General features: G+C 29.7%; 6 protein-coding genes across 7 annotated transcripts; 3 read left to right on the forward strand and 3 right to left on the reverse strand.

Moving 5' to 3' along the window:
• Window positions 1-100: 100 nt before the first annotated feature.
• On the reverse strand, window positions 101-2041 carry LOC130902609 (coiled-coil domain-containing protein 174). The gene is made up of 5 exons (XM_057814844.1): window positions 1996-2041; window positions 1755-1933; window positions 1161-1702; window positions 887-1105; window positions 101-834 (listed from the first exon to the last, which is right to left on the reverse strand). The coding sequence occupies exons 1-5, from the start codon at window positions 2023-2025 to the stop codon at window positions 170-172; spliced, it is 1635 nt and encodes a 544-aa protein (XP_057670827.1). The 5' UTR covers window positions 2026-2041; the 3' UTR covers window positions 101-169.
• LOC130902638 (calcium and integrin-binding protein 1-like) lies at window positions 1927-3319 on the forward strand. Its single transcript, XM_057814882.1, has 5 exons — window positions 1927-2272; window positions 2325-2359; window positions 2414-2661; window positions 2716-2914; window positions 3214-3319. Exons 1-5 carry the CDS (start codon window positions 2222-2224, stop codon window positions 3233-3235), a joined length of 555 nt encoding a protein of 184 aa, XP_057670865.1. The 5' UTR covers window positions 1927-2221; the 3' UTR covers window positions 3236-3319.
• A 471-nt stretch (window positions 3320-3790) lies between these two features.
• On the reverse strand, window positions 3791-4564 carry LOC130902640 (oligosaccharyltransferase complex subunit ostc). Its single transcript, XM_057814886.1, has 3 exons — window positions 4309-4564; window positions 4179-4256; window positions 3791-4124 (listed from the first exon to the last, which is right to left on the reverse strand). The coding sequence occupies exons 1-3, from the start codon at window positions 4445-4447 to the stop codon at window positions 3892-3894; spliced, it is 450 nt and encodes a 149-aa protein (XP_057670869.1). The 5' UTR covers window positions 4448-4564; the 3' UTR covers window positions 3791-3891.
• Window positions 4565-4683: 119 nt separating this feature from the next.
• Window positions 4684-6076, forward strand: LOC130902637 (SPRY domain-containing protein 7). Its single transcript, XM_057814881.1, has 4 exons — window positions 4684-4868; window positions 4920-5090; window positions 5141-5377; window positions 5433-6076. The coding sequence occupies exons 1-4, from the start codon at window positions 4751-4753 to the stop codon at window positions 5528-5530; spliced, it is 624 nt and encodes a 207-aa protein (XP_057670864.1). The 5' UTR covers window positions 4684-4750; the 3' UTR covers window positions 5531-6076.
• A 390-nt stretch (window positions 6077-6466) lies between these two features.
• LOC130902620 (heparan-sulfate 6-O-sulfotransferase 2) lies at window positions 6467-11483 on the reverse strand. Of its 2 annotated transcripts, XM_057814861.1 has the most exons (6): window positions 11368-11483; window positions 10095-10274; window positions 9725-9896; window positions 8788-9055; window positions 8518-8729; window positions 6467-8461 (listed from the first exon to the last, which is right to left on the reverse strand). In XM_057814861.1, the coding sequence occupies exons 2-6, from the start codon at window positions 10191-10193 to the stop codon at window positions 8034-8036; spliced, it is 1179 nt and encodes a 392-aa protein (XP_057670844.1). In that variant the 5' UTR covers window positions 10194-10274; window positions 11368-11483; the 3' UTR covers window positions 6467-8033. The 2 variants fall into 2 exon arrangements, with proteins under 2 accessions (XP_057670844.1, XP_057670843.1); XM_057814860.1 differs by lacking the exon at window positions 11368-11483 and having other exon boundaries at window positions 10095-10416.
• Window positions 11095-16783, forward strand: LOC130902604 (zinc finger CCCH domain-containing protein 14). Its single transcript, XM_057814838.1, has 9 exons — window positions 11095-11220; window positions 11441-11483; window positions 11537-11701; window positions 11751-11868; window positions 11921-12108; window positions 12163-12776; window positions 12829-13060; window positions 13214-13320; window positions 13390-16783. The coding sequence occupies exons 1-9, from the start codon at window positions 11182-11184 to the stop codon at window positions 13795-13797; spliced, it is 1914 nt and encodes a 637-aa protein (XP_057670821.1). The 5' UTR covers window positions 11095-11181; the 3' UTR covers window positions 13798-16783.
• Window positions 16784-16863: the final 80 nt, after the last annotated feature.

Raw genomic sequence — 16863 nt, forward strand, 5'->3', positions numbered from 1 at the left:
ATCGATTTTGTTTTCCTATGTCTAAATTATTTTCAGTTGACTTTTAGACAAACTTCATGGTATCTTTTTTCAGTTTGTTGTGTGGGTTTTAAAATAAGTATGACTTTAATAATTTATTAATAATCCTTTTATACAGTATACATATTTATATAAATAATTCGTGTATTTCCTAAAATAAAAACATATCATCGATATTTGAAGATTTCTCTTTTTCTTCAACTTGTTTTCTCAAAAATTTGAGACCCGCTTCAATAGATTCTTGTATATTTGTCCCAGTATTTGAACTCTTCTTTATTTTAGTGGAAGTTGGACCATAGTAATCGTATGTTGAAGGAGGAGCTACTTCAACTCCTTTCCTTTTATGAATACCTTCATCTTCCAAATCCACGATTTGATCATTTCGTTTGATATTCCGCAATGATATATCTGCACTAGTATCTTTTTGTGTCTTTTGGTTCAATTTTTCTATTTTGTTGGACGATTTTAATAAAACCTTTTTCTCTTTCTTGTGCTTATTTTTAGGTTTTCCAGTACTGAATTTCAAGGTTTCATTTGATTCTACTCCATCTTCAGTTATTATTGTTTCTACGGCTCTAAAATTTTTTCTGTAATTAGTGGGTGGAGCGAATTCTGCAGGTCTGTCTTTCCTCTTCTTTTCGACCCATTCCTTTTGGGTCATGACATCCATTTCCTTAACACCTTCTTTACCTACGTCCCAAGGTCTAACATACTTCTGCCTAGCTTCCTCTAAAAGACGTTCTTTTTCTTCTTGTTCTTTTTGTTTTTGCAATTCTTTTTCAGATATTACTGGTTGGGGGGTAATAGATTCAGGTTCTGAAATAAACAGGATATTTATTAAAACATTTAACAAGTAATAAATTGTTACCGTCTTCTTCTGGTGGCAGCCCTAATCTAGCCCTTTTTCGATTTCTAGCTGCTTTTAATCTGGCTGCAAGAAGCTTTTCTCTAGTTTCTTTAAGTTCCTGTGCTTTTTTTTGTTTATCCTCAGTTTCCTTTCTCAATTTTTTCAAAGCTTCTTGTTGCTTTGCTCTTTCTTCTTCATCTCTAGAGAAACCGTAGTAACCAACTCCATGTGTTCTCGCCTCTGCAATAAAAATAGAATAAAACAAATAAAAATTTATTAAATTTTTATACATTACCCCCATATAATACATCTTCATAATGAATATTTGTTTTATTGCGGTTTTCCTCTTCTTCCTTTTCCCATTGTCTTCTCTGTAACTCCCTTCTCATATCACTAGATATCATTTGGTCAGTGTCTTTTGAAATATCCGTATCTTCAGTAACATTTTGAGAACAATCTTCTTCGTCTTTTCGGTTGTCTTCTTCATTTAATTGTTTCTTTTCTTCGATTATCTTTTTCATTTCCTTGTCTTTTGATTTTAAAAATTCCAAATCTTTTTCCATACATTTCCTAGTTCTACCGAAGGAATCAACATATTCAACCCATCTTTCTCCCGGATCTTTTGCTTCATCTTCATCAGATTCATAGTAATTATCATCTTCACTTTCAGATTGTCTTTTATCAGATTCTGAATCACTGGGGGGTACATCACTTACTTTATTATTCTTTTTTTTATCAAATCTTACCAAAACTTGTTCATATTTTTTCTTTTTTTCTTCAGATAATGTACCAGACGAAAGTTTTTCGTATAATTCAGTTTTGCGTTCCAAAACTGTTCTAAAAATATGTTTATTAAAAAATATATACTGTTTTACATTCTTGTACTTACTTGGAAAGTTTTAATAAGTCTAAATCTTCCTCATAATCCTTATTACTCCTTTCTTCAACACCTTTATTCTTTATTTCTAAAGGTACTTTTTTTAATACCTTAATTTTGGCTTCATTTTCTATTTTAGCTTTAGATATGTCTTCCTGTTTCCTTAATATTTCAGCTTTTAAACTCAACAACTGTAATTATATTAATTTTTTATAATATACTTAATGAATAAGAAATTTTTCTATATACTTACGGAAGATTTACTTATTTCGTATGTACTCATATTTATTTTGACAACTAATTTTAATTTAGGTTATTATTAACATCTTAAAAATTTCGTAGCCCTTATACATTTAAGTTATCTAGCTACTACTAGCGTGAATAGTAGATAAATAAAACTCTAAATTATTTATTATATTTGTCTATGGTTAAATAAAGCTGTGTAATATTCTTATTTACATACAAAGCAAATAAAAAATATGGGACAAACGAAAAGCCAGTTTAGTGACGATGAACTACAGGATTATCAGGTATTTTATTTCAAATTAAATATTTCTTCTTGATTATTTAACTAAATTACAGGACCTGACATATTTTTCAAAAAAGGAAGTACTGCAGTAAGTATTGTTACTATTATTCTAATCCTCGCGTATTTATCGAATCATTTTTAGCGCACATAAAAAATTTAAGGCTTTAGCACCAGAAAAAGTGGGACATAATAAAAACGCCAAGCTTCCAGTATCGAAAATATTACAATATCCAGAATTAAGTGTAAACCCTTTCGGAGAACGTATATGCGAAGTTTTCAGTTCTAGTCATGACGGAGATTGTACGTTCGAGGATTTCCTTGATATGATGTCGGTTTTTAGTGAAGGTGCTCCAAAATCTGTTAAAGCTGAACACGCATTCCGTATATTTGGTAACATTCAAATAACTAAATAAAAATGGAATTTTCAATATTACTTTGTTTTAGATTTTGACGGGGACGATATGTTGGGAGTATCAGATTTAAAAAAAGTTATCAACAAATTGACCGGAGAACATAAATTGAATGATAACGAGATAAATATGTTGATAGAAAATATATTAGAAGAAGCTGATTTCGATGATGATGGTTCACTTTCGTTTGCGGAATTCGAACATATCACTGATAAATCTTCGGATTTTTTAAAGTGAGTTTTTATTTTTTTATCGTTTTGGTTAGGTTAGAATTTGAGTGTTTTTGTTTCATTGTAAATCACTTTCCACCGGAATCAATTTAACTTCTTTAAGTTTTATTTCTTAAAACTTTTTTATGTTTTTCTTAATAGACCGTCATGAATTTAAGTCTCTTTTTGATAGAAAATTAATTTAAAGACGATTTATAAGAAAATTTATTTTACTTTGGGTAATATTATCATAGTAATTGGTTTTTATTTAAAAAAAGTATAAAATATGACAATTATAGATAACAGGAACATTTTTTTTTCAGTGCCTTTAGGATTCGTTTGTAAGCAACCAAATATAAAAAATATAACATCAATATTCATATATTTTAATGTCTAATTTGTTCCTTTAATAAATTATAATCAATTAAATGGATATTTCATTTAAAATTAACCTGAAATCCTGGAAATTGAATCATCAAACTTTTTTATTCTAAGTTATTGTCAGAATTCATAATTCTTAGTTACATGGGCATTCAAGGGGCCAAAGGCTGATTTCCTTTGAGAAACCGGGCTTTGAATTTCAACCCTTTGATGTTACAAGCAAGTTTAGAGGCTTGTCTAAGTGTTTGAACCGCACTAGCCACTCACAGATGACGTGGTTTGCAGTTTCATCCTCCTACATGCACCAATGGTTCTTTAGATCCATCTTGATGCCTATGGCGTCGAATTTTGCGTCTATTTAGTTTGAGCAGTTGTTTGGTGTGAGACACACAAGGTCCTTTGCTTGTCTCATACCAGGTGTCTGTAACCATTTCTTTCGAGCCTGCTTTGGAAGTAGACTGTTGATACACATTTAGCTACAGAATTAAAAACTGGGTATAGGATTTTCGAAATCAAATATTAACCAAAAATGTTTATTATGATTCGGGTAAAATACAAAATTATGCTTAAATTACACTCAATTTTATATATACAACAATCAGTTTTGTTTCAAAACGTTTTTAAGATTGCAAGTAACCAGGTAGTTTCATCCTCATAAATACATAAGTGGTACAAAATGATACCAATACACAGATAAATCCTACCGCCGTTATCAGTAACCTATTCAATTTAGGAGTAGTGGTATTATGTATGTGATCTAGAATGATAAATCCAAGACCACCCATCGAAAATAAAAAACTAGAAGCTAGTCCTTCCATTATGTATTGTCCGTTAACCCTGTACGGCATAAATGCTACCTAAAAATAGTTTTTTTAAATAATAATTGGATTTAAATATATATAATAACCTACTGGTCTCGAATGACCATGTTCGTCGGTCGTTGAACCTACGCTCGGTGGTTCTACTATAACATCATAAATTATTCCTAAAATTGATTTATTAAAACAAAATTGAAATTTAAAAAAATAATATATTACCTCCCGTTACGAGAAAATACGATGCCAATACTATAGCAAACATAGTCATAGCAGACGGTTGTTTTACCCATGACGGTTTTTTAATTTTCATATGAGGTACTTCTAATATTATAAAAGGTAGAGTAAAAAATTGCTCCATGTTTTATAATAATAGGATACTTATAGTTACTAGTTGGCAAATTTTATTAATAAAAACAACTTCTTCTTTTTTTAAACTACCACCGAAAGGATAGTTAACTCTCTTACTTCTTTTTTTAAACTAACACCGAAAGGATAGTTACTCTCTTACTTCTTTTTTCAATTATATCACTAGGACCATTTACCTATACAAATGTCAAAAATTTATATTGGCACTATTGTATTAGTTTATAAAATGTCAATTTAATATATATATTTTTAGGTTATATTGTTCAGTAATGGTATCTATAAACTGAACATTAGAATGTCGTCAGTTTCAATATTCTGTTGTTTAAAGGGATGTTTAGATAATTTCCAGTTTCGTCCTACAGTGCCTCATATTCCAAAAGAGAATCCCGTTTTATTAGACACAGCGTTTATGGGTAAAGTTCATAACAAATTTTAATAGCACCATAATAAGTTTAGTTTTATAGGATATGAAGTCGTAGTGGTAAAAAACGGTTTAAGAGTTTGTGGTTCGGGAGCTGTTTTAGGTAGCGCGCCATTAATACAATCAAAATCTTATTTTGAAGTTAAAGTACAACAAGGAGGTTCTTGGTCCGTGGGTGTTGCTACTAGACAAACCGATCTAAGTTTAGTAAAAGGTATTACATTTTCTAAACTTTATTCGTTTAGTTTCTGATTGATTTTCTAGGTGGTCAAGATGAATATTCTTGGTCATTGAATAACGATTGTAAAATATGTCATAATAAACAGGAAATTTACAAATTTAGTTTACCTACGACGTCGAATGAAGTCATCCAACAAATTAACGAAGGGGATATAATTGGTGTAGCTTTTGATCATATTCAATTAAAATTTTTTATAAACGGTAATGAAATTGATCATTCTATTACTAATATTAAAGGTATGGTGTATCCAGCATTACACGGTGAGTTATTTTTGATATTTGTTTATTTTGTATGTATTTTGTTATAATTTTTCAGTTGACGATGGTGCTATACTGGATATAGTTTTAGATAACTTTACTTATGCTCCCCCGTCAGGTTTTGATAAAATTATGATCGAACAATCTTTGCTTTAAAAATTAAGTTCAAATTCTATTTATTTATTCGAAATAATTTATTTTTAGATAAGTTTTATTGAATCTTTATAAATTTTAAGCATTTTTTGGATTAATATTTCTTGTAAAATACAGTTTTGACAATATTTTTAGAAATAGTGATAGTTTTCAAATTTAATCGGAACTAAAAAGACACGAATCTACCATTTTACTCTATTCTATTATTTATTTATCAACCGAATAGAATAATTCAATATATTTTCAATTAATATTGAAATAAAAGCTTAAAATACATCACTTTTACCTCAATAATGAGTTTATATATTTTTCAACATTGATCTGAAGTGATTTCTTGAATATTTAAATCTATTCCCTTTTATTTGTAACATTTTCATTCCATTTTTTAATCTTCTAATCGTGGTTTTTAATGAAAATTATTTTTCTAACGTTTAAATTTAAAGTGTTTTGTTCTTGAGTATATAAATAATGTACATTCCTATTATATATGTAAATAGTAAAATATTAATCAAAAATAAATTTTAAACAATAAAATCTTTCAAACAGTAATTCGAGATTTTCTTTATTACCTTCCTTTAATCAAGCAAAAAAATCTGCTACAAATGACCTTTATAACAAACTATGTGCTCAAAAACCTTACAAGTAAAAATAAATATCTTCCTGTAAGAATCATTATTATTGAAGAAAATTATTCAGTTTTGGCAACGCCGATTACAAATAAATGTTGATTTTCGGATAATTTACCCATGTTGTGAACATGTAACTTCATATTCTATTAGTAAATGTCAGTTCTTCTCAATTAATGTCAAAAATTGAACCAATAAGAATCAGTTGAAGGAATAGTAATTTTATTGAATTTAACCTTAAAAATTGATTAATTCAAATGAAGATTTCCGAAACGTATCAAATTAGGAGAATAAATAAATGAAAGACTTCGTATGTAAAAACTATTATATTTCATCATGCAAAATAATTACACGTGTATATACTTTATGAAGCTAAATGTATGGTCATCTTTTCAAATCGAAAACAATAAATGCTCGAAAAGGGATCAAATTAACTTATTCTAAAATGAAACAAATCAGTCTCTATTGTGATCTTGTGATATATATGAAAAAAAAAGCGAAATCTTTAATATTTTCTTAGAGGGAATCGCTAAAAAAATTTACGATCCGGTTCAATTTTTTTTTCGAAAACGAATTAAATTTTTTAATAGGATTTTCCATATTCTGGAACTCCATCACGTGATTTACGCTATACAATTATAATTCTATCTAATAGAATACGAAAATGCGTCAAGATTGTCCTTTATTTCGAATTATTTAGCAGCCCTGTATAAATCAGGATGCGATAATAATATTTTGGACACACCGTACAAACTTAAATCGTAAACGCCCTTTGGACCACGTTGTTGTATCAGATTTTACAAATAAATGCGATTTTTTAAAAATGTACTTAACACTAAAATAAAATTTTTCCAAAATACAAATATAAAAATTTATTCTAATCAAATAAAAAACTTACGAGCTAAATCTTTGGTTATTTTTTTTAAATATAACTAAAATATAAAGAATATTAAATGTTGTGATTTGCATTAACTAACTAATATTGAATTATTTCGTTTTAAAAGTACTGCAAAATTATTACTATATACGATTTTTTTAACTAATGTATTTGTTTTCTCGTGTGTCTATTATAGGTACAATTGCACTACTAACTAAAAATGTACAACTACTGATCATAAAACGTATTCTTTATCACATAATTAATGATTCTTTATTCGGTTGCAACGTGTCAAAAATACTTATAACAATGGCCTCTAACTATTTAGTTAAACAGTTAATAATTTTGTTATCTGTCAAAAGTAGTTCAAATGTAACTTAACTTGACTTTATTTTTTATCCATCAAAATAAGATTATTTTATTTGTTGTTTACAAGATAAAAAAAATTCGATCTAATAAAAATTGATAAGGTACGTAATACGAGGTGTATTTAAAAAATAGAAAACGATCAAATATACCAAATTTTTCAATAAAATAAATATCCTACGTGGAAAAAATCAGTTTTAAATTACACATTACTATATATATATATATAAAAAAAATCTAAAGTACTAGTTACTTTCTATAATAAATTTTGAGTATTTAAATTGTACAAAATCATATAAAACAAGGTTTTTGAATCATAATCTGGTCTCTAAATAGAAATTAATTAGATATTTCGGGAATTACTAGGAATAAGATGAAGTAAAGCGTCGATAAACCAAAAAAAAGTCAGAAACTTGATAAACGGTGAATACGGTGGACGTGAGATAAATGAAAAGATTCACAGATATCAATAAGTTGGGAAAAAATAGATAAGAAAGAAATGTGATTAGTTTTGTTGCCTGTTTTTTGATATACAGGTAAAAATTTGTGATAAAAAAATATAAAACTTCCATATGAAAATAATAGAAAGTAATGATGGCACTTCTAATATCAGACTTTGTAAAAATCGACCGTATTTTCAAGTATTATCGACGGGATCCTCCAATTTATCCCAATCGAATTCCGTTGGACTTTGTTTAGCGTTCAACACCCCGAGATTCTTAAATCTTTCTTGGAAATCGTTATCTCGTTTTTTCAATCTTTCAAATCGCTCAAATAAAATTTTTTTGGCGAAACTGTATAACTGTATATCGAGATTATTCAATTTTTTTATTTTTTCCGATTGATCTGACGTTAGCGTGGTTAAAGTGTAACTGGAAACCGTGGCGTTATTTTGTTCAAAGGGTACTGCAAATCTGAGATTAAAAGTTTCCTCGAATATGTATTGGGATATTTTTTGGTATTCGGTTAAACCGAAAAACGCCATAGATAGAAGGTTCTTCTTTGCGCTGGCCAACAATATCCTGTTCCTGTCGTCTAACGACATGTAGGATCTATTATAACAACCTGTAGAAGGAAAACAATAACGAAAATTGAATTTTAAATCATGACAAAGTTTTTACCAACTAATTCCAGATCTGCCAACATCCTCGTCTGTCTATTGTTACCTAAATTACTTTCGCAATTCATAAATTCGTCTAATTTAACACCCTCCCAATCTTCTCCTTTATAACAAGAAGGCACTTCTCTTTCAGTGGCTAATCGACCGTTACAAAAGTGTCTGGAACCCTTCCAAGTGGCTCCTCTTTGTACGTGACGAAATTCAGATAAATATCTACGCAATTTATTATTAATTTGTTTTTTTTTAATTTTTTATTTATATGAAAACTCACCTTGCAACTGGTTCTCTTAATAACGTTATATAGAAATACCTCCTCTTTACCACATCTTCCATTTCGTCTAATTTTTCGTCTACGCAGCTTGTTAATTCTGTCCAATCTGCGTGTAAACCACATTTCCATCCTGTAGTATACCGACTGAACAACCAGCTTTGGTTCGAATGAGAACGGAAACAATAACATCTCTTTCGACCTATCGGGCACGTACAAGGTCGTTTCAAGTCTAAATCGTGTACGAGATGTTTACCGAACGACGTTCCTCCTAATAGATAATCAATTTTATCACGACAAGTTGACAATATCTCATTCAAAGTGTCACAAAAGAAATACGCGATATATAATACAAAAGGGAACTTTATTTTGAGACACCTTGTATATTTCTCCGATACGTAAAGTATATAAATAGCCGAAATCACTTTCTATTTTCTCGGCGAACAACAATGTGTGTCGTTTCATAACAGGACAGTTTAATTACCTCTTCTAATTATAGAAGCATCAGGAAATGTTTTGTCTATATGATGGAAACGATTTTTTCTTTTTTTGGAATTGTTTTTTTGAAAAATTACAGGAATATTACTTAGGAGAAGATTTAATGAAAAATAAACTTGATTTAATTCGAATTGCGAGACTTATATATAAACATAACCTCAAAAATAATTCTCTCTTACTAACATTAATAAAATTTATTAGCATTAATACAATGGGTTCAGGATAATGAAGGAAGTTTCATTCAAAACACATGGACACGTAGATAAAATGAAATTATTCAAACAATTAAAAAGTCAATATACCGAATATCTCATTTGAATACTAATTTTATTTATCTTGAATAAAATATTATTAAGAAACAACTTAAAACGATGAAAGACGTAATTTTGAGGATTACTACTATAAGAAATTAAGATATTATTTATTAATTTAATACATTTACCTGTTTTTTGCATATGGAGAAAAACAATGACATCATGAGAGTCCATATCGAAAGTAAAATCATCATTTAACATATCGTCATAGCTTAAACTAACTTTTGATCGTGACTGAGCAAGGGGCTTACCTAAATTATCTTGTATGTACACTGTTTCTCTCGAGCTTAATGCACATACCTTAAAATATTTATAAATAGTAAATGTTTACATTATAATACAAGCATCTAAGTAAAAATGGGTCAAATTTATCTAATATCTATTTTGAAAAATACAATCAATTCAGGAAACAAGTTTATTGATAATAAGGAAAACAATTTTAAGGTCAGTCATGTTATGAATTAATTACGTCAATTTTTTAATGTTGAATGATCTTACCTTATCGGGGCAGAAATATCCAAATCCAAGTATACCAAAAATGCACAAAGCCAAGCAGAAAAGGCATATTTGCTTTAATCTGGAGGACCTGTTTTCCATTTGTTCAATTTCATAGATACCATTAGGTAAAAGTAATGCTAAATCGCTGTTAACCACTTGTACGGATACACTTTTCACATTCTTCATTATCAATCCATTGAGGAAAAAAATAACGATTCTAATTTATTTGTTTACATATTTAAGTGATATCTGAACTATAGCAGATCACGCAACTACCTACTTCTAAATGATAACAAACTGCTTATGAGTTTACATTAGGTTTGTTCTTGGTAGTTGCATTGGCAGAATTAGTTCGGAAAGTGTACTCTGAAGCGCTCTTTGTAGCAGAACCAGCGCGAGTGTCGTTCTTAGTAGCAGTGCAAAAGAACAAGTTCACCCAGTTCACTGTTTTGCTTACACTAGGTCTAGAGTCAGTTCAGCCAGTGCAGTGCAAGACAGTGTAATGTGGAAACGGTGGCACTATATCTGTGTCACCGGACGAATGTAAAATATCAAATTGTTAATACTACAAGGCCTGACTCACATCAAATAACCTCAAATACAAAAATCAACAAATGCCCCATTGCTCTCTACACTATATCGTTCTTTCTATCGGATCTATTTAATTTTATACACTCAAGAACTGTCCTACACTAGTCCAGTTCGAAACAGTTCCAGTACAGCTACCAAGAACAAATCTATTGACATAATTCGAATTTCCTGATAAGGAGGGGAGAACCGTGACGACATTATGTCAAATTAATTTTATATTTGAATGTTATTATATATCTAATTTCCATATTTATTCAATTTCATCAATAAATCGTAAAAGTTGAAAATAATTTTTTTTATTTATTGTCATTATAATCGATATATTTTTAGGATGACGATCCTATATTAGCGTCGATCGAAAATAATTTGTATAGAAGAAGTGATAATAATGTCAATTGTCACTATGACAGTTGTTTTTAAATGTCATTAATATATTAATTTAGAATTATTTAAATATTATTTTTGAATTAAAAAGTTCGAAATCTATTTAGATAAAATGGATAACGTTGGAGCCGAAGTAGGACAAAAAATGAGGGTAGGTTATATTAATTCAAATTTTATATCAATTTCAATAATTTATATATTATTTAGTTTAGTATGTGTGAAGAAATTTCGTATGGTTACATAGATTCGATTTCTTATCAATATTTAATATTAATTCGAAATAAATTAAAACACTTACCGAAAAAGGGGAAAATTATTTTGTTGTGTGTGAATATTTTGTTATAACACCATTAAAATAAAGTATTTTTTAGTCGGCCATCAAGGCCAAACTACTAGAATTAAACTGCTACGTCGGTAAGTTGTTAACTTAATCAAAAGACATAAATCCAATTAAAGAATTATTACAGATGATGAACTTCCTGATTATATAATGGTTATGGTGGCGAATAGAAGATCTAAATCTCAGATGAATGAAGATTTGAATCTATTTTTGAATACCAAAACATCTGCATTTGTGGAATGGTTACACATCGTTCTTAAAAAACTGAAAGAAGTCACAGTTACCAACCCAGGTAAGTAAACAGAATCGAATTATGGACGTTTGTTAAGTTTATATTGTAGAAGTTTATAAAAAAGTGGCCAAAAGGAAATCGAGCGAACAAATAGATGTTAAGGTTAAAAAAGAGAAGTTGAAAAGAATTGAAAACGTGAAAAAAGAGAGTCAAAATGATCCTTTAAAGTGAGTTTTTATTTATTATATTTATTTAAATATTTTCAAATTCACTTTTTAGAAATTCTACGAGTATTGATAAGAATAATGCAGGGGAATTTGATATACCTCTTCTAACAGATATAAATTCATCTAGTGAGAATGATTTAAAAGAAATTGAAGCTAAAATAAGAAATGTTAAAAGCCGATTAGGAATAGTAGTAGACGGTGATGTAAACGAGGAGATTTTAAGAATTAAAATTGAAGAAGGTGAATAATCTTACAATTAATTGATATTTTATGTAGATTTTGTAAGTTTTACAGCTAAAAACAATACTATACAGCTAGAAGAACGATATAGTAGTCCAAATGAAAGAGAAGTAGTGTTAAATGAAGAAGAACAAGATGAAATTAGTTATACCCCAGAAAAACCCCATAGACATTCACCAATTAGGTTCGAAAAGGAAGATTTCGTCAAAACTCCACCTAGAAAACCCTCAATACTCTCTAGATTGGGAAAAAGAGTTGCAATCAGCAGCGAATCAGAACAGAAAAAGAAGAAAACGAATTTTTCTGATACAACAAAGGAAGAATCAAATTTCGAAAGGAACAGTGATAAGCAGAGGTATAAAAGGGACGAAGATAAGAAGAGATCGAGTGAAAGAAAGTTTTCAAGAAACAGGAAGGAATTGGATGTTAGAGAAAGAGGGGAAAAGGTGAGTGTTTTAAGTAGACTTGGAGTGATGTCGAAAATACATGTACCGGAAAAACGTCTTGAGGATCCTGATATTGAAGATGAATTAAAAACTAGGGAAGTGAGAAGTATGGTTCAAGTTAAACCAAGAGTTTTACCCCCAATTACCATCCAACCCAATAAAAATCTTCTACTGAAAGCTGTAGCTGAAGCTAATAAGAGTGTTACTGAAGCCAATTCCAAAGTTAGTGAATTTGGGTTTTGTTTATTACGAAAAAATTAATGATTTTTTTTAGGTTGCTTTGAAGTCGTCTAAAATCGATGATGAAAACGTTTCGTCCACGAGAAAATTGTCGCACAAAGAGAAAGTTAAATTGAGGAATCTCATTCTAGCGCAAGTGTCTTTGGAAGATAGTGATGATGGTGTAGACGGTGATAAATATATGGAATATGTACCCAAACCCATTAAGAAAATTGATGTCCAAGGATTGCCTGAATATGTCCCGTCAACCAGGACTTCAGTTGATGGTAAGTAAATTTTTTCCATTTTTTTGTACTGTTATGTTACGAGGGGTTTTCCGTTTAAAATGGATATTTCCATCCTAAATGGAGTTTTTGAAATCCATCTATCGTATACAAGGTGATACGGAAAAATTATTTAGTATCGATATCATTTTATAGATAGATCGGTCGAAGCGGCACCGGCGAAAATTAGAAAATCAGCCAAAGAACGATTAGAAAGAAGAAAATCTCCGTCTCCCATTATTTTCGATAAAATATCTACCGTGGTGAGTGGTAAAATATTAACACATCAAATATAATTTATCGGAATGTGGTTTGTTTGTTTTGTTTGGCAGGTGAAGACTAAATCGGACGTACCGGAGACGCCGCCCTGCGTGAAAATCCAAGAGAGGTGCAAATATTGGCCGGGTTGCAGACAGGGCGACAAATGTGAGTTCGTTCATCCGGTAACGGTTTGCGAATCGTTTCCGAATTGCAAAAACGGCGATAATTGTTCGAAAATTCATCCGAATTGCAAGTTCGGTTCGGGTTGCACGAAACGCGATTGTCCCTATACCCATTCGGTCGTTTCCGTTCGGGCGGTAACGCCGCCGCAAATTTGCAAATATTTTCCTAAATGCGCGAACGTCGCTTGTCCCTATTTCCATCCGAAATTCTGCAAGTTCGGTAAATATTGTAAAAATAAAAACGATTGCGCTTTCTCCCATTCGAATACCCTCATACATACGTGGAAATCGAAATGATTCCGTTTTTTTTTTCTCTTTTTTTTTTTCGTCAATTTCATCGTCTCCGATGGACGGAACTTTTTATCGTTTATCCCTCGTATTACTTTTTTCCTCTTTTATTTTTTTTGATGCTAATCTATTCGTTGTCTGTATCGAATTCGATCGAATCGTCTGTCGGCGTATTTTAAAAGGTGAAATTTTGGTTTTTGACATTTATTTTTGACGTATTGTTTAAATTTTTGGCGTTGGACACATTTTTTTTCTAGATTTCTCGGCCGTTTTCAATATTTTCACTTTTTTTAATATTACTTCGATTTATGATGTTCCGAGCCTTTTTTACCGATTTTTTTGACATTTCACGTATATTTTTGTCATTTGACGTTTATTTTTAACGTTTGATACATAGTTTTGAAGTCTGTCACCAATTTTTTCACATTGCTCACCATTTTTTGATGTATGACATTAATTTTTGAAGTTTGACGTTTACTTTTGACGTTTGACGGTTATTTTTGACGTTTGACGTTTATTTTTAACGTTTGATACATAGTTTTGAAGTCTGTCACCAATTTTTTCACATTGCTCACCATTTTTTGATGTATGACATTAATTTTTGACGTTTGACGTTTATTTTTGACGTTTGACGGTTATTTTTGACGTTTGACGTTTATTTTTAACGTTTGATACATAGTTTTGAAGTCTGTCACCAATTTTTTCACATTGCTCACCATTTTTTGATGTATGACATTAATTTTTGAAGTTTGACGTTTACTTTTGACGTTTGACGGTTATTTTTGACGTTTGACGTTTATTTTTAACGTTTGATACATAGTTTTGAAGTCTGTCACCAATTTTTTCACATTGCTCACCATTTTTTGATGTATGACATTAATTTTTGACGTTTGACGTTTATTTTTGATGTTTGACGTTTATTTTTGACGTTCGACACTAAATTTTGACGTTCGACACATAGTTTTGAAGACTGTTACCATTTTTTGATGTATGACATCAATTTTTGACATTTGACACTAATTTTTTGACGTTTGACATATAGTTTTGAAGTCTGTCGCCAATTTTTTCACATTGCTCACCATTTTTTGATGCATGACATTAATTTTTGACATTTGACGTACTTTTTTGACGTTTGACGTTTATTTGTGACGTTTGACACTAATTTTTTGACGTCTGACATAAATTTCGACACTAAATTTTGACGTTCGACACATAGTTTTGAAGACTGTTACCATTTTTTGATGTATGACATCAATTTTTGACATTTGACACTAATTTTTTGACGTTTGACATATAGTTTTGAAGTCTGTCGCCAATTTTTTCACATTGCTCACCATTTTTTGATGCATGACATTAATTTTTGACATTTGACGTACTTTTTTGTCGTTTGACGTTTATTTGTGACGTTTGACACTAATTTTTTGACGTCTGACATAAATTTCGACACTAAATTTTGACGTTCGACACATAGTTTTGAAGACTGTTACCATTTTTTGATGTATGACATCAATTTTTGACATTTGACACTAATTTTTTGACGTTTGACATATAGTTTTGAAGTCTGTCGCCAATTTTTTCACATTGCTCACCATTTTTTGATGCATGACATTAATTTTTGACATTTGACGTACTTTTTTGACGTTTGACGTTTATTTGTGACGTTTGACACTAATTTTTTGACGTCTGACATAAATTTCGAAGTCCGTCGCCAATTTTTTTTACATTTCTCAGCATTTTTTGATGTACGACATTATTTTTTGACGATTGACATATATTATGAAGTCCGTCGCCAAGTGTTTCAACATTTCTCACCGTTTTTTGACTTCTGACGTTTGACATGTACCAATTTTTATGTGTGACATTAATTTTTGACGTTTGACATACCTTTTTGACGTATGAGATATAATTCTAACGTTTGTCATTAACTTTTTTGCATTTCTTACCGTTTTTCAATATCTGACGGTTATTTTTTTTATTTTTCACCAACTTCTTACAAATATTTGAAATTGGAAACTTATTTTTCACGTTTGACATAAATTGTTGACGTTTGTCTTGAATTTTTGAAGTTTGACATCAATTTTTCTGTATTTCTTACCAATTTTTAATATCTGACCGTTATTTTTGACATTTGAAACAAATTTTTGAAATTAATCATGGATTTTTATACATTTCTTACCAATATTTGATGTTTGACTCTTATTTTTGTCGTTTGACAGAAATTGTTGACGTTTGTTTTGCATTTTTGACGTTTGAAATATAATTGTAGAATTTGTGTACCAATATTTCGTTGTATTGGTCCCCGATTATTGATGTAGGTTTTTATTTTTTGACGTTTGACGTTCATTCTTGACAATTGACACTTTTTGTTGAAGTTTTTCTCTAATTTCTTGAAATTACCTATATAAACTTACTTAAATAAACTTATTTTTGACGTTTGATAGCAATTGTTGACGTTTTTCTTGAATTTTTCGACATTTCTTACCGATATTTGATGCCTGACTCTTTTTTTTTTCACGTTTGACAGCGAATTTTTGAATTTTCAAGAATTTTTTAATTTTTCACCGATTTTTTCCATTAAAATTTGATAATTTTTTATATGCAGCGCCATTTTTTTATTGTATTATATATTATATTCACATTCATTCTTGACGTATGACACAGATTTTCAACTCCTGTAATGAGTTGCGGACATTTGACACAAATTTTTGACGTTTGATGTGAATTTCTATCATTATTTGACATATGTCATTTTGAAAGCCACAGATTTAATACGAATGTTTTCTTTGGTTGAAAATATTTCGTATCTTCATCCTGTATATAACTTAAATATGACATAATTAAGAATTACCAAATAAATAGTAAGTATTTTCTCCGTAGTTTTTCCGACATCGGGAATTTTCCATAAAAATACATTTCTCTTATTGTTCTTTATTTTCCGGCTGTTATACGTCATCATGTGTAAATATTTATTTAAAAAAATATATTTACTCTATCACGCCAGTTTATTTATTTAAAACATTTTTTTTATTTAATTAACAATTTTTATCAAAAAAAACCTGTAACCCCGTAATTTTC

This window comes from Diorhabda carinulata, chromosome X (genome assembly GCF_026250575.1).
Source record: "Diorhabda carinulata isolate Delta chromosome X, icDioCari1.1, whole genome shotgun sequence".
Classification (NCBI taxonomy): domain Eukaryota; kingdom Metazoa; phylum Arthropoda; class Insecta; order Coleoptera; family Chrysomelidae; genus Diorhabda; species Diorhabda carinulata.

Coding starts and splice junctions, on each gene's coding strand:
- LOC130902609 (XM_057814844.1), bottom strand. CDS start 2,025: ATGAGTACATACGAAATAAGTAAATCTTCC. Junction 1,934..1,995: donor ACGAAATAAGTAAATCTTCC/GTAAGTATATAG, acceptor ATATAATTACAG/TTGTTGAGTTTAAAAGCTGA. Junction 1,106..1,160: donor TGAAGATGTATTATATGGGG/GTAATGTATAAA, acceptor TTTTTATTGCAG/AGGCGAGAACACATGGAGTT.
- LOC130902638 (XM_057814882.1), top strand. CDS start 2,222: ATGGGACAAACGAAAAGCCAGTTTAGTGACGATGAACTACAGGATTAT. Junction 2,273..2,324: donor ATGAACTACAGGATTATCAG/GTATTTTATTTC, acceptor ACTAAATTACAG/GACCTGACATATTTTTCAAA. Junction 2,360..2,413: donor TCAAAAAAGGAAGTACTGCA/GTAAGTATTGTT, acceptor AATCATTTTTAG/CGCACATAAAAAATTTAAGG.
- LOC130902640 (XM_057814886.1), bottom strand. CDS start 4,447: ATGGAGCAATTTTTTACTCTACCTTTTATAATATTAGAAGTACCTCAT. Junction 4,257..4,308: donor GTATTTTCTCGTAACGGGAG/GTAATATATTAT, acceptor AATCAATTTTAG/GAATAATTTATGATGTTATA. Junction 4,125..4,178: donor TGGTCATTCGAGACCAGTAG/GTTATTATATAT, acceptor ATTTTTAGGTAG/CATTTATGCCGTACAGGGTT.
- LOC130902637 (XM_057814881.1), top strand. CDS start 4,751: ATGTCGTCAGTTTCAATATTCTGTTGTTTAAAGGGATGTTTAGATAAT. Junction 4,869..4,919: donor ATTAGACACAGCGTTTATGG/GTAAAGTTCATA, acceptor TTAGTTTTATAG/GATATGAAGTCGTAGTGGTA. Junction 5,378..5,432: donor GGTGTATCCAGCATTACACG/GTGAGTTATTTT, acceptor ATAATTTTTCAG/TTGACGATGGTGCTATACTG.
- LOC130902620 (XM_057814860.1), bottom strand. CDS start 10,280: ATGAAGAATGTGAAAAGTGTATCCGTACAAGTGGTTAACAGCGATTTA. Junction 9,897..10,094: donor GATATTTCTGCCCCGATAAG/GTAAGATCATTC, acceptor AAATATTTTAAG/GTATGTGCATTAAGCTCGAG. Junction 9,056..9,724: donor TCTCCATATGCAAAAAACAG/GTAAATGTATTA, acceptor ATTATCTATTAG/GAGGAACGTCGTTCGGTAAA.
- LOC130902604 (XM_057814838.1), top strand. CDS start 11,182: ATGGATAACGTTGGAGCCGAAGTAGGACAAAAAATGAGG. Junction 11,869..11,920: donor AGTCAAAATGATCCTTTAAA/GTGAGTTTTTAT, acceptor TTCACTTTTTAG/AAATTCTACGAGTATTGATA. Junction 12,109..12,162: donor AAGAATTAAAATTGAAGAAG/GTGAATAATCTT, acceptor TAAGTTTTACAG/CTAAAAACAATACTATACAG.